The sequence below is a fragment of the Tasmannia lanceolata genome, unplaced genomic scaffold (genome assembly GCF_043159265.1).
Source record: "Tasmannia lanceolata isolate RefF3 unplaced genomic scaffold, GAP_Taslan_0.1 ptg000006l, whole genome shotgun sequence".
In the NCBI taxonomy this organism is placed as follows: domain Eukaryota; kingdom Viridiplantae; phylum Streptophyta; class Magnoliopsida; order Canellales; family Winteraceae; genus Tasmannia; species Tasmannia lanceolata.
Genome location: NW_027518683.1, coordinates 2177609 through 2191777, shown reverse-complemented (window position 1 = coordinate 2191777; position 14169 = coordinate 2177609). Strand labels below are relative to the sequence as shown.

General features: G+C 52.5%; 2 protein-coding genes across 2 annotated transcripts; both read left to right on the top strand.

The window, feature by feature from the left end:
- The first annotated feature begins 1558 nt into the window (after window positions 1-1558).
- On the top strand, window positions 1559-2614 carry LOC143878112 (uncharacterized). Its single transcript, XM_077380432.1, has one exon. It carries the CDS (start codon window positions 1559-1561, stop codon window positions 2612-2614), a length of 1056 nt encoding a protein of 351 aa, XP_077236547.1.
- Window positions 2615-2729: 115 nt separating this feature from the next.
- LOC143878110 (uncharacterized) lies at window positions 2730-6323 on the top strand. The gene is made up of 8 exons (XM_077380431.1): window positions 2730-2839; window positions 2924-3449; window positions 3552-3815; window positions 4077-4298; window positions 4428-4621; window positions 4901-5162; window positions 5514-5606; window positions 5805-6323. The coding sequence occupies exons 1-8, from the start codon at window positions 2730-2732 to the stop codon at window positions 6321-6323; spliced, it is 2190 nt and encodes a 729-aa protein (XP_077236546.1).
- The last annotated feature ends 7846 nt before the right edge of the window (window positions 6324-14169 follow it).

Genomic DNA, 14169 nt, shown 5'->3' with positions numbered 1-14169 from the left:
TCGAAAATAAGATGGTGTAAAACCACCATTGAGGAACACGATCGTAGCACTTCATCAGCCTGCAATGAATGTCACCCATTTGATTCCGGTCTTGCCGAGTGATGGGGTCCAAAATCTGCAACCAATCGGCTGTTGACACGTGGCCCTCACAGGGACCACTGCAAAGCCAACACCTGTCCCTACTAGGTATGACACCTGGACCAATCAGGGACTTCCACCTGGCCTTACTAGGCATAAAACCTGGTCCAGTCAGGTGCCACCACCTGTCCTGGCAGGTGGCTCAGGATCACTATAAATAGCCTTCACTTGTGCTAAGGTGAGGGATCTAAAAATCCAAAATCCTAAGCTCCTCAGTTCGGAATTGCTCTGCACTCCTGCTCATACTGACTTGAGTGTCGAAGCGCCCGTCCGGAGCACCACTCCGGGCTGGTCTTCTGACCCTTTGTGCAGCTCAGGACTCCATCAGCCCTTCAGCTGTGGCCTGCCAGATCAGCCCTTCCGGCCCTACCATAACCTGTTACCGATTTTAGACCTAACAGATTTGTCGCCATCCGTGGGACGCCGCAACAAAAAGCTGTTCGACATCTCATTTCAAGAAACAATGGTAGGGCAGACCGGCAAGCGAGCGCCTCCGACTTCTCGGGCGACCCGGGCTACGGCCCCCCGCGAAGGACGAAGTGAGCGACTGGCCTCGCAGGTAGAGGTCGGGGCGGTAGGGGAGCGAAGTTCGCCTCACTCGGACCGCTCAGACCCTACCCCGACCCCAAGGGAGATGCGGGCCCTTTTCCGATAAATGATTGCTGTGGTTGCGCAGTTCAGGAATGCGGCCCCCGCACTCCAGCAGCACCCAGTCGAGGCTTCGCAGCCCACCCAGAGGGGGGTGAGCTCCTGTGGAAAGCGCACACCTCCGCCCCGGGATCAGACTCGTCACTCCACAAGACGAGATCACCGCTCCCGGGACAGACACATGCGCCCCGAGCCTCGTCAGCATCACCGGTCACGATCTCCCTCCATACAGAAGCGTGGCAGCAAGAGAGACCCCACGCACGGAGAGGGATCGCGGCACCGGCGAAGGAGTCCAGCCAGCTAGTCTGGTTCTGCAATGAGCCCATCAGCCAGGAGGAGCAGGCCTGCCCGCCAGGCAGAAAAGAGGGATGATCCAATATTGCTAAGGATCCAGGAGATCGACAACAGAATTGAAGAGCTGGCCAGAGATCAGGGCCGCCCTGCTTCGAGGATCTTCACTAGCACTCCTCCCTTCACAGACAGAGTACTCAGTGCGGCAGCCCCCGTGGGCTTCAAAATGCCGCAGATCCCGCAGTACGACGGGACCACCGACCCCGTGGATCATCTGGAGACTTTCAGAACCACAATGCTCCTCCACGGGGCGTCGGATGGATTCCTTTGCAGGGCACTCCCCACCACATTAACTGGAGCCGCGAGAGACTGGTACTCGCGGCTGAAGCCCAAGTCTGTGGACAGCTTCAATGACTTCGGGGATGACCTGGCCCGTCATTTCATGAGCAGCAGAAGACCTCGAAAGACAACAGCTTCGCTGATGGCCCTGAGGCAGGAAGATGGTGAGGCCTTGAAGGCGTTCGTTGGCCGGTTCAACAGGGAGGCTCTGCAGGTACCCAACCTAGATCCCTCTGCGGCCACGAATGCCCTTCTGGCCGGAGCCCGGTCAACTGACTTCAGACGAGCAGTTGCCAGGCGCAATCCGCAGAGCCTAGCAGACCTGATGACCGGGGCGGAAGAGTACATCTCCGTCGAGGAAACTCTTGCCGCCCTGGACTCCGTTAGCAAGAGAAGACCCGAGGAGAAGAACCCCGCCAAGCAACGTAGGGATGATAGACCTCAAAGGAAGGAGAGCAGTCCTTCCCGGAAGGAGAAAAGCTCTCCCCGGAAGGAGAGGAGCCCCCCGCCGAGAGAGCGCTACACCCGGCTCACCGCATCCAGAGCCCAAATCTTAGCAGCCATCCGGAAGGAAGACTTCATCCGATGGCCGAAGCAGCAGATCTCGGAGGAGGGCACACGAGATATGTCCAGGTATTGCCGATTCCATAAGAGCCACGGCCATGACACCAATGCGTGCATCAATTTGAAGGAGGAGATCGAGCAGCTCATCAGCAGAGGGTACCTCGGAAGGTACGTAAAGAGCGAAGATAACAAAAGGGAGCGCAGGAGAAGTTCCAGGAGCAGAAGCAAAGGCAGGAGCCCCCGACGCCCTGCACCTCTGGCCGACCGCGTCCGATCTCCTGCCTCGGCAAATCCTCCCCCGCAAGTAAATGTAAATGCGCCCCAGCCTCAGCCTCATGGGGTCATTAACACCATCTCGGGAGGGCCGACCGCAGGAGGGACTTCCTCGTCAGCTCGCAGGACGTATGCTCGCCAGGTCAATGCCATTCATAGCTGCAGCAAGAAAGCTAAGCTGGAGAACGAGATATCTTTTTCCGATGCAGATCTCGATGGCCTTATCATCCCTCATGATGATGCGCTGGTCGTCACCATGCTGGTTGCGAACTGGGAGCTGAAAAAAGATTCTGGTCGACAATGGGAGCTCCGCGGACATCCTGTATCATCATGCCTTCGAGCAGATGATGATCGGAGCTGACCGTCTGAGGCCAGCGCATTCAGATCTGTTCGGATTTTCTGGAGAGGTCGTCAAGGTCGAGGGTCAGATAGAGCTTCCCGTTCTCATCGGGGAACCGCCCTGCCAGTCCTTCGCCATGGTGAACTTCCTGGTGGTGAGGGCCAAGTCGGCCTATAATGCCATTCTAGGGCGCCCTGGCCAAAACCTCCTCCGCGCTGTTCCCTCCGCTTACCATCAGAAGATGAAGTTTATTACGCCAGGAGGCGTAGGTGAAGTCAGAGGGGATCCGCCCCAATCAAGACAGTGTTATGCAGCGGCGCTAAAGGGCAGGAATGCGTCCGAATCATTGCCGATCGAACTGTATGATCTGAGAGATGAAGCACAGATCACAGTCAACGAGCCGGCCGAGGACCTCATTTCTGTCCCCTTGTGCAGCGATGACAACCAGAGGGTTGTCCAGATCGGTTCTTCTCTGCCGGAGACAGCCCAGCAGGACCTTGCCCAGTTCCTCAAAGATAATGCAGACGTCTTTGCTTGGACTCCGTCAGACATGCCCGGTATTGACCCCGCGGTCAGTACCCATGAGCTCGGGGTAGATCAAACCTGCAAGCCCGTCAAGCAAAAGAGGCGGCACTTCACACCAGAGAGGCGAAGGGCCATCAGAGAAGAGGTGGAGAGACTTTTGAAGGCCGACTTCATCCGCGAGATCCAGTACCCGGACTGGCTCGCGAATGTGGTGATGGTAAAGAAGTCCAATGGGAAGTGGAGAACTTGTATAGACTTTACAGACCTGAACAAGGCCTGCCCGAAGGACAGCTACCCGCTCCCGAAGATAGATCAGCTCATTGACGCTACGGCAGGTCACGAGCTGCTCAGTTTCATGGATGCCTTCTCAGGATACAATCAGATTAGAATGTATGAGTCCGACATCCCGAAGACATCGTTTGTGACTGATCAGGGGACCTATTGCTATCGGGTCATGCCTTTTGGACTGAAGAATACAGGAGCCACATACCAGCGGCTCGTCAACAAGCTGTTCCGAAATCAGATCGGCCGGAACATGGAGGTCTACGTTGATGATATGCTAGTGAAGAGCAGAAGTGCCTCCAACCATGTCTCCGACCTCAGAGAAGCCTTCCAAGTCTTGAAGGAGCACAACATGAAGCTTAATCCGACTAAGTGTACGTTCGGCGTCGGGGCAGGCAAGTTTCTGGGCTTCATGGTAAGCCAGAGAGGGATAGAGGCAAATCCAGAGAAGATCAAGGCGGTAATGGAGCTGACTCCTCCCAAGACTATCAGAGAAGTGCAGCGGCTGACCGGGCTAGTGGCTGCCCTGGGGCGGTTTATTTTCAAGTCCGCCGAAAGATGCCTCCCGTTCTTCAACGCGGTCAAAGGTATAAAAACCGCGCCCTGGACTCCGGAGTGTCAAGCAGCGTTCGAAGAGCTGAAGCAGTACTTATCCTCTCCGCCGTTGTTGTCCAAGCCAGAGCCAGGAGAAGAGCTGATTCTGTATCTCTCAGCAGGACCCTTGACAGTTGCAGCAGTACTGATAAGAGAGGAGCATAACCAGCAAAAGCCGATCTACTATGTCAGCAAGGTCCTTCATGATGCAGAAACCAGATATCAGCGTGTCGAGAAGCTCGTGTACGCCCTCATTATGGCGGCCAGAAAGCTAAGGCCGTATTTCCAGGCGCACACGATCAAGGTCTTGACAGGACAACCCCTCAGACAGATCCTCCACCGGCCAGACACTTCAGGCCGACTTGTCAAGTGGGCCGTGGAGCTCAGCGAGTTTGATATCAAGTATCTGCCCAGACCGGCCATCAAAGCTCAGATTCTAGCCGACTTCATAGCTGAATGCACAGTTCCAGATTCAGACCCCGGGTTGGTAGCAGTTCCTTCTCCAGAAGCAGAGCTGGTTGTACCCGAGCGACGAATTGAGATCGAAGCGGTCCCGCCTCTCGGGACTGAAAGTGCAACTTCGTCAGCCTACCTGCATCCTAATTTTGAAGAGCCGCTCTGGGAAGTGTATGTGGACGGGTCATCGAACAAGACGGGCTGTGGTGCAGGACTAGTTCTCACTGGACCAGAGGACTTCGTCCTGAATTATGCCCTGAGGTTTGGTTTCCGTGCGTCCAACAATGAACCAGAATATGAAGCGCTCATAGCCGGAATGAATCTCGCTGTTCAGACCCGTGCTCAGAGGTTGAAGGCATACTGCGATTCGCAGCTGGTCGTCTGTCAGATCTAGGGAGTATATGAAGCCCGTGAAGAGCGGATGATCAAATATTTGGGAAGGGTTCGCAGTCTGGCTGGTAAGTTCAAGAGCTTTGAGGTCGTCAGAGTCCCCAGGACAGAGAATGCAAAAGCGGATGTACTATCGAAGCTCGCAGCATCAGGATACACCGCTCTCAGAGAAATTCGCATGGAGTTTCTGGAAAAGTCCAGTATTGATGGCCACCTCGTCAAGTTGATGCAGATCGACGATGAGCCTTCCTGGATGGATCAGATCGTCAGGTATCTGCGCAGTGGAGAGCTGCCCGAAGAAAAGAAAGAAGCCCGTAGAGTCGTACAGCGAGCAGCAAGGTTTTCACTGGACGGCGAGACTTTGTATAAGAGGTCGTATACCCTCCCGTATCTAAAGTGTCTCCGCCCCAGTGATGCCTTGTTAGCCCTGCAGTAAACCCATGAAGGAATTTGCGGAGAGCATCTCGGGGGCAAGGCCCTCGCCATCAAAGTCCTCTTCAGAGGCCTGTACTGGCCTACATTGAGGAAGGACGCTCTGAGCCTTGTGAAGAAGTGTGAGAAGTGCCAGAAGTTCTCTCCGGCCGTCCACCAGCCCCCCGTTCCGATGGCCCCGATCATCAGTCCTCTCCCCTTTGCAGTTTGGGGGATGGATATTCTAGGCCCCTTTCCGCAGGCCTCTGGAGGCCGTGAGTTCGTAGTTGTCGCCATCGATTATTTTACCAAGTGGGTAGAAGCTGAACCTCTCGCCAAGATTACAGAACAGAATGTACAGAACTTCTTCTGGAAATCAGTAGTGTGCAGATTCGGAATCCCCCGGGTCCTCATAACAGACAATGGCAAGCAGTTCGACTCAAGGAACTTCCGAAAGTTTTGTTCAGATCTACAGGTTGAGCAGAGGTTCACATCTGTGGCACATCCTCAGACGAATGGGCAGACAGAGGTGACGAACAGGACCCTATTGCAGGGGATAAAGAAGAGGCTGGATGACAAGGCCGGGCGCTGGGCTGACGAGCTGTATCATGTGCTCTGGGCTTATCGGACCACTCCGCGCACTGCTACAGGTGAATCGCCCTTCAATCTTTCCTTTGGAACAGAAGCAGTGATCCCGGTTGACATCGGCGTCCCCTCCCCAAGAATCGTCGACTTCAATGAACAGCTCAACGGGACCGGACTCCGTGCCAACCTCGATCTGCTCGAAGAAGTTCGTGAGGAATCTCAGATCAGGGCTGCAGCCTACAAGCAGAAAGTGTCCAAATATCATGACGCCAAGATCCGATCAAGAGAATTCTGCGCCGACCACCTAGTCCTGAGAAAAGCCGCCGTCTCCCAGCCAAGAAGAGTAGGCAAGCTCTCTCCAACCTGGGAAGGGCCGTACCGAGTCAAAGAGGTCATCCGTCCAGGAAGCTACCGGCTAGAGTCCCTTGACGAACAGATGCTGCCGCATGCCTGGAATTCCAGAAATCTTTGGATCTACTATCAGTAATTTTGTTTGCCTTTGAAGACCTGTAAAGAATTGCTGTAATTACCCAAATCATGAAATAAATAGAATGAGTTTGCCAAACAAGTGTCCCTCTTTGAGTCACTTATAAACGCCGACATCCAGCAGTGGCCCACTCCGGCTCATCCTGGTGGCTTGGAGATCAGTTCCAGCCGAGGACGCCAGCAGTGCCCACTCCGGCTCATCCTGGTGGCTTGGAGATCAGTTCCAGCCGAGGACGCCAGCAGTGGAGACCACCTTGAAGACTCTAAGATTTGCATACTTAGCTCACAGCTAGGTGGTTGCAGACTTAGAAGCCCAGCAGTGGCCCACTCCGGCTCATCCTGGTGGCTTGGAGATCAGTTCCAGCCGAGGACGCCAGCAATGCCCACTCCGGCTCATCCTGGTGGCTTGGAGATCAGTTCCAGCCGAGGACGCCAGCAGTGCCCACTCCGGCTCATCCTGGTGGCTTGAAGATCAGTTCCAGCCGAGGACGCCAGCAGTGGAGACCACCTTGAAGACTCTAAGATTTGCATACTTAGCTCACAGCTAGGTGGTTGCAGACTTAGAAGCCCAGCAATGGCCCACTCCGGCTCATCCTGGTGGCTTGGAGATCAGTTCCAGCCGAGGACGCCAGCAGTGCCCACTCCGGCTCATCCTGGTGGCTTGGAGATCAGTTCCAGCCGAGGACGCCAGCAGTGGAGACCACCTTGAAGACTCTAAGATTTGCATACTTAGCTCACAGCTAGGTGGTTGCAGACTTAGAAGCCCAGCGTGGCCCACTTCGGCTCATCCTGGTGGCTTGGAGATCAGTTCCAGCCGAGGACGCCAGCAGTGGAGACCACCTTAAAGATTCTAAGTGTTTGCAGACTTAGCTCACAGCCTAAGTGTTTGCAGACTTAGAGAGCATATGTGGTTCACGCCGGCTCGTCCTAATTGGCTTACACACCAGTTCGGCCAATGACATCCGGACAACCCCGGACAACCACTCCGGCTCTGCAGAAAAACAAGGTAGCAGCACAGAAGTCATAAGTACAAAAAGCAAGGTAGCCCTACAGACAGTTGGGAAAAATTGAATTTGTATTTATATCAGAAAAGCGCCCTTTTCGCCGAGCTGGCTTACAAAAGAATGAGCCTCTTGGGCCATTACAAAAAGTATACAACCAAAAAGAAAGATAGGAGCAAGAGGACTGCCGCTCAGGCCTCCACATCGACCAACTCCTCGTTGCCTGCCTCTGAAGTAGGAACTGTAACCTGGCCGGCCTCAGGGGTTGGAGTGGTGACCTCGGAAGGCAGAATGACGTCCTGTTCCCCCTCGATGGGTTGGGAGGAGTCTGGTTCGTCTTCCTCATCACCCTCCTCCTTCTCTGGAGGTGCATACGGGACGTCCAGTTCGTCCAGGGAAACGTCGGGGTACGTCTTCTTCACCTGCTCGGAGCAGAGAAGGAACCTCGCCTTATAGGCCTGGAGGCCCAGGTTGAAGAACTCTGTGTCCTTCATCTTTTCGGTTTCCTTCACGGCCTCCCTCACTGCCGCCTTGATGGTCGCCTTCTCTGCCTGACCAGCTCTCTCCTTCGCCTCTATGAGATCCTTTACGGCCTGGTTCTTGACCCTCTGCAGCTCGTCCTTCAAGCTGTTGCATTCGGCCTCTTTGATCTGGACGGCTTCGGCAAGCTCGCCTTTCTCTTTCTGGAGCTGGCTCTTCTCGGACTCTATCTTTGTGAGCGTCTCAGAGAAGAGATAATGTTTCTTGGCCATGTCCCTGGAGTACACCTGGAGTTGATAGAGGGCGGAGGAAATTGCCGCTTCGCAGGTCTCCGGCGCCTCATTCTCGACGTCCCGCCGGTCGCGTGGGAGGACGCCCTGGTACACTATTTCCGCGGCCACCCGGCTATCCCCCAGGCCGGTGTCCGTTTTCTGCACCACCCAGTTCGGGCGGAAGACGTTGTCGCCTCTAACCGCCGTGGCGGCAGGGATGCCCAGAATCGTCCCGCCGTGTTGGGGCTCTGACACCCCTGCAGACCCGGAGCTCTGTCCGGTAAAACCTGTCTGGCTCGGTTTGAAGGAAAGTTTATGTGTCGCCTGGCTGCTTTTGAGAGGCGCGGCCAGTGCGGCCATTGCCGGAGTGGACTCCGGCACCTTTCTTTTCTTGCCCTTGGTTTGGGGCTGCCCCTGCGGTGGGGACGCTTGGGAGGTCTGCTTGATCTTGTCCAACATAGACATCTGCTTCACCATCTCTGAACGTGAGAACAGAACAAGTTAGAACTATATAAAAAAAAGAAAAGAAAGGACAGTTCAAAAAATAAAAGCTGGCCTAAAGAGTCTACGTACGTGCCGGCGTCGCACGGCTGATCCTAAGAACTACCAGTACGGCCTCCTCGGAGAACTCCGAGCAGTTTATTTGACCATGCTTCAGCTCTTCTCTGACCAGAGCGAAGGTCATATGGTCGTAATCCTCAAGGGCTGGCTTCTGACTAAGGCGACGGGTGTCCGGCGTTCTCCGTGTCAACGAGAACGGCCAGTGGAAGCCCGGCGCGGTGTCCCTAACGTAGAAAAACTTGTTCTTCCATGTGTGAATGGAAGTAGGTATGCCGGTGATCATTTTCACTTCGGGCCGTTGACTGATGTAGATCCAACCGCCGTCCTTGTGCCTCTTCAGATGAGCACACATCCTGAAGAGGGGCACGATGGGTTTCCTACGGAGACGAACTCCCAAAAGATAAAGGAAGCCGATCAGCGTCCTCCAAGAGGTCGGCACGACCTGTGTAACAGCTAGCCCGTAGTACCTCAGCACATCGACAAAAAACGGATGCAAGGGAAGCCTGAGTCCAGCCCGGAAGTCTTCTTCGTATAGGCAGAGATCTGCACTATCGTTGCTGGCCCGGTCTCCTTCAATGGCCGCCCTCAAAGTGTAGCGATCAGGGATACAATATTTGTCCCTGACTGCCTGGAGTCTGCCCGGCCCCAAATGGTTCACCTCGTACAGGGCCCCGATGTTGTACTGCGGATTGGCCTCCATCCGTGCTTCCGCTATCACCTCGACGGGCAAGCGCGGCGAGCGAGGAACTATTGCCTCAACGTCTTCTTCATCGCCGCTGGTTTCTAGCTGGTGCGGTCCGTCCCCACGGACCGGGATTGTGTCTAAGTCCACAATCACTTCGTCCCCGCTCTCATCGTCTACAATTGCTATCTCTTGGTCCTCAACACCGGCCTCCGTAGGAGAGGCCGGCCTTGTCCTCTCCGACGCCCCGGACCCCGTACTACTGGTCTAACCGGGCTCCTTTGAGCCAGAGTCCGACGCCGAACTAGTGCTAGTGCTAGTGCTAGACATTAAAAAAGGGAGAAAAGAAAAGCTAAAAGAATTACTGAACTGAAGTGTTGACCGAAGATCTCCGGGCTCACTGATCCGAAGCGGGCAGAAATGTGAAGAGCTGAGCAGATGAGGAGGAGAGTAAAATGTGAAAAGTGAAAAATGAGGAGTAAAACTCCAGTATATATAGGTTCGGAAGAGCGGGAAAAATCCCGCCCCTTTTCTCACCAGCCGGAGTGCGCCACGTCACCTACCGCATTAAATTCTAGGCACAAACTCCAAAGTGATTAGACGATAAAAGACCTGCCCGGCCTGGCCGTCCACAGTCTAAGCCGGACAGGATATGGCGCAATCGCTAAAGGACAAAAAATCTGCCCGGCTGGCCGTCCAACGCCTTAGCCGGACAGGATATGGCGCAATCGCTAGGCGACAAAATATCTGGGGGCTGGCCGTCCAACGCCTTAGCCGGACAGGATATGGCGCAATCGCTAGGCGACAAAATACCTGCCCGGCTGGCCGTCCAACGCCTTAGCCGGACAGGATATGGCGCAATCGCTAGGCGACAAAATACCTGCCCGGCTGGCCGTCCAACGCCTTAGCCGGACAGGATATGGCGCGTTCGCTAAAGGACAAAAGACCTGCCCGGCTGGCCGTCCAACGCCTTAGCCGGACAGGATATGGCGCAATCGCTAGGCGACAAAATATCTGCCCGGCTGGCCGTCCAACGCCTTAGCCGGACAGGATATGGCGCAATCGCTAGGTGACAAAATATCTGGGGGCTGGCCGTCCAACGCCTTAGCCGGACAGGATATGACGCAATCGCTAGGCGACAAAATATCTGGGGGCTGGCCGTCCAACGCCTTAGCCGGACAGGATATGGCGCAATCGCTAGGCGACAAAATACCTGCCCGGCTGGCCGTCCAACGCCTTAGCCGGACAGGATATGGCGCAATCGCTAGGCGACAAAATATCTGCCCGGCTGGCCGTCCAACGCCTTAGCCGGACAGGATATGGCGCAATCGCTAGGCGACAAAATATCTAGGGGCTGGCCGTCCAACGCCTTAGCCGGACAGGATATGGCGCAATCGCTAAAGGACAAAAGACCTGCCCGGCTGGCCGTCCAACGCCTTAGCCGGACAGGATATGGCGCAATCGCTAGGCGACAAAATATCTGCCCGGCTGGCCGTCCAACGCCTTAGCCGGGCAGGATATGGCGCAATCGCTAGGCGACAAAATATCTGGGGGCTGGCCGTCCAACGCCTTAGCCGGACAGGATATGGCGCAATCGCTAGGCGACAAAATATCTGGGGGCTGGCCGTCCAACGCCTTAGCCTGACAGGATATGGCGCAATCGCTAGGCGGCAAAATACCTGCCCGACCTGGCCGTACAGCGCCTTTAGCCGGACAGAATCCGTATGAACCAAGTCTGCCCGGCCATGACGCCCAGAAGGCTTGGCCGGCCAGACTTCTGCTCCCAATTTTGGCCGGACTGAACTGGATAGCCCAGAGGCTCCTGTCCCCGGACTGGACTGGATAGCCCAAAGGCACCTGTCCGGCCGTGCTCCTTCAGGCCAAGCTTCAAGGCCGGACCAGGCCGCCCAGAGGCCCCTGTCCGGCCGAAGTTTCTTCTGACCCATTCTGAGGCCGGCCTGAGCTGCCCAGAGGCCTTAAGGCCGGCCAGATGCTGTTTTAACCCTCTTCTTGCTTCCCCTAGCCGCTGCCACGACTCGGAGAACCAGGGGGCAACTGATGGGGTCCAAAATCTGCAACCAATCGGCTGTTGACACGTGGCCCTCACAGGGACCACTGCAAAACCAACACCTGTCCCTACTAGGTATGACACCTGGACCAATCAGGGACTTCCACCTGCCCTTACTAGGCATAAAACCTGGTCCAGTCAGGTGCCACCACCTGTCCTGACAGGTGGCTCAGGATCACTATAAATAGCCTTCACTTGTGCTAAGATGAGGGATCTAAAAATCCAAAATCCTAAGCTCCTCAGTTCGGAATTGCTCTGCACTCCTGCTCATACTGACTTGAGTGTCGAAGCGCCCGTCCGGAGCACCACTCCGGACTGGTCTTCTGATCCTTTGTGTTCTTTTCTGTGCCCTTGTGCAGCTCAGGACTCCATCAGCCCTTCAGCTGTGGCCTGCCAGATCAGCCCTTCCGGCCCTACCATAACCTGTTACCAATTTTAGACCTAACACCGAGCATCTTGAAATTGGCGCCAAATTGTCCTAGAAAGAGAGATATAAACCAAACTATGAGTTTTGATTTTCTGAAAAAATACATCTAGAGTAAGAAATAAAGAAGAAGCAAAACACACACAAGGAGACTGTTGAGAAAATCCATAGGTCAAATCCGATCCGATCATGCACAACTAAACACAAGTAAAAATTAGAAGCAAAGATTTTACATGCAAAGATCCCTAGCTATATCAAAGGGTGAGAACACGATCTTCACTATGAGAAAGCAAAATTACTAGGATTACAATGAATTTATCCTAAACCTACAAACCCAATCCTTTCCCTTGCTCTCTTAACCAAGATCGTACACAAAGAGTAGTCCGAGAAGAAACTCGAGAGAAAATTCTAAGAAGAACACCCTATTAGAGAATGAAATCAAATCAAGATCAAATATTCTGAGATTAGAAGATTTGATTTGAGTAGGCTATATTGGTTGGTTGGGTTACATTAGACAAGTGAATTAGAAGAGGCAAGTGTCTTTCCATAATTATCTTATTCTCTTGCTGTGTTTATCATTTGAGTGTTCTATAAAAACACTCTTTGTTCTTAATGCAAGATTAATATAATTTTCTATTATTTTACATGGTATCAGAGCATGGGCAGAAATTCAACTAGGAATTATATAGAGAGCGGAAGAAGGTGAAGAGATTTGGGCCGGGTGGGAGGGGGGGGGGGGGTTGTTTATTTTCTCCGTGTAGAAGATATTGTTGTTTCCATTACTCTTTTTGTATACCGGTAAGAAAATGCAAGAAAAGTACAAGTAGGCAGAAGTTCAAGTGAGGCCCGCTTGTCCATTTACAGGGGTTACTCGAGAGGGATTTGCGCGAACTTGTGCGGATTTCACGAATAACGCGTTAGTCGTGCACGACTTGTTGTCCGCGTCTTAAAATTAGGTGTTAGTGGCGAGTCCCCAAAATCGACGAAATTCGTATTGCACCGGACTTATAGTCACCGCGTATAAGCTAAAACGACCCACGCTAGAGTTCCGCTCAAACAGGTGAAACTTCAAATACACCCCCATTCTCAGCTATTTCGTCCCGTGGAGAAAAAAACCCAGCCTCTCCTGGTACGATTTCCCCCTCTTGAACATCATAACCATTTTCTCCCCCAACATCAGGAGGCTTCACCCAAAGGCCCCTCCCTCTCGTATCCCACATGTCTGCTTCTCTCTCTCTCTCTGCTTGTTATTATTGGATTTGCTTTTGATGATTAATTTGTGGTTTTTCTTCGTGGTTATGTCTTCTTGTTATTTCCATGTGGTATGGTTTAATGGTATTTCTCTATTGGTTCTATATTTCTCTGTTTAAATGGTGGTTCAAACAATTTTTTTAGGGTTTAAAAAATGCAGGTCCTTAGCAATTCAAAGCTATAACTGAGTTTAATAAAAAGCCCTGTTCATTTAAGATTTAAACTAACTGTGTTTAAACTCTAAAAAAAAATTTAGGTTTTAGGCTATAAAAGGTTGTTCGTTTTCATACCAGTATCTGTGTTTTTTTTTTAAAAATCTAATGCAAAATATTAAATGGGAGATTTGGATCCATTGTTTTTTTTAAACCCAACTACTGTCATGAAAAATAAAAAAAGGGTGTTCAGTTTCATACGACTAGCTGGGTTTAAAAAATCCAATGGGGGTTTTGGATCCGATGCTTTTTTAAAACCCTTTCGAAAAAGAAAATTGGGGAATTATATAACTGGGTTATTTTTTGTAAGCACAAAGCTATAACTGGGTTTTTTCTACCCAGCTACAGTCAAAGAGGCTATTTTTCTCCATCTTATTCAAATTTATGGATTCTGAAACTTGAGATATGACTAGATTGTCGCACATTAAAGTTCCCAGAGTCCCAAGTGTCAGAGTCCCAAGTGTCTGCACATTAAAGTTCAAGCCCCGAAGAGTCATGGACCATATAGAAAAGTCCACACATCAATGTCCGCACATTAAAACCCCGCGCTACTAACCTTACCTACCAGGCCTTTCTGTAGAAAGCTTCCACAACGGATGGTTCTAGCCCTTTAATTTGTTGAGGCTTCCTCATGAATATAGACTGTTGCTTTTTATCACCAGACATCCCGTTTAAAACCCACAAATTTGGGGCTTAAAATTCTCTCTCAAGAATTGGATTTTGTAGCATGGCCCAATCCATAGCAAAGCCTCTTGGATAAATTAATGTTTTGGGTCATTGAACAAGTAGCCTCCAATTCAACTTATTTTCCTTTATAAACCATGCAAGTACATCAGATATGGAACAGCCCCACTTTAGAAATAAGGTTGGGGGTAAACATACACAAATTTCGATCA

What these genes read in the sequence shown, in the direction of transcription:
- LOC143878110 (XM_077380431.1), top strand. Translation starts at nt 2,730, where the DNA reads ATGGTGAACTTCCTGGTGGTGAGGGCCAAGTCGGCCTATAATGCCATT. An exon ending in AGAAAGAAGCCCGTAGAGTC is followed by an intron (nt 5,163 to 5,513) that starts GTACAGCGAGCA and finishes CCCTTTCCGCAG; the next exon opens with GCCTCTGGAGGCCGTGAGTT. An exon ending in CCAAGATTACAGAACAGAAT is followed by an intron (nt 5,607 to 5,804) that starts GTACAGAACTTC and finishes ACCCTATTGCAG; the next exon opens with GGGATAAAGAAGAGGCTGGA.
- LOC143878112 (XM_077380432.1), top strand. Translation starts at nt 1,559, where the DNA reads ATGGCCCTGAGGCAGGAAGATGGTGAGGCCTTGAAGGCGTTCGTTGGC.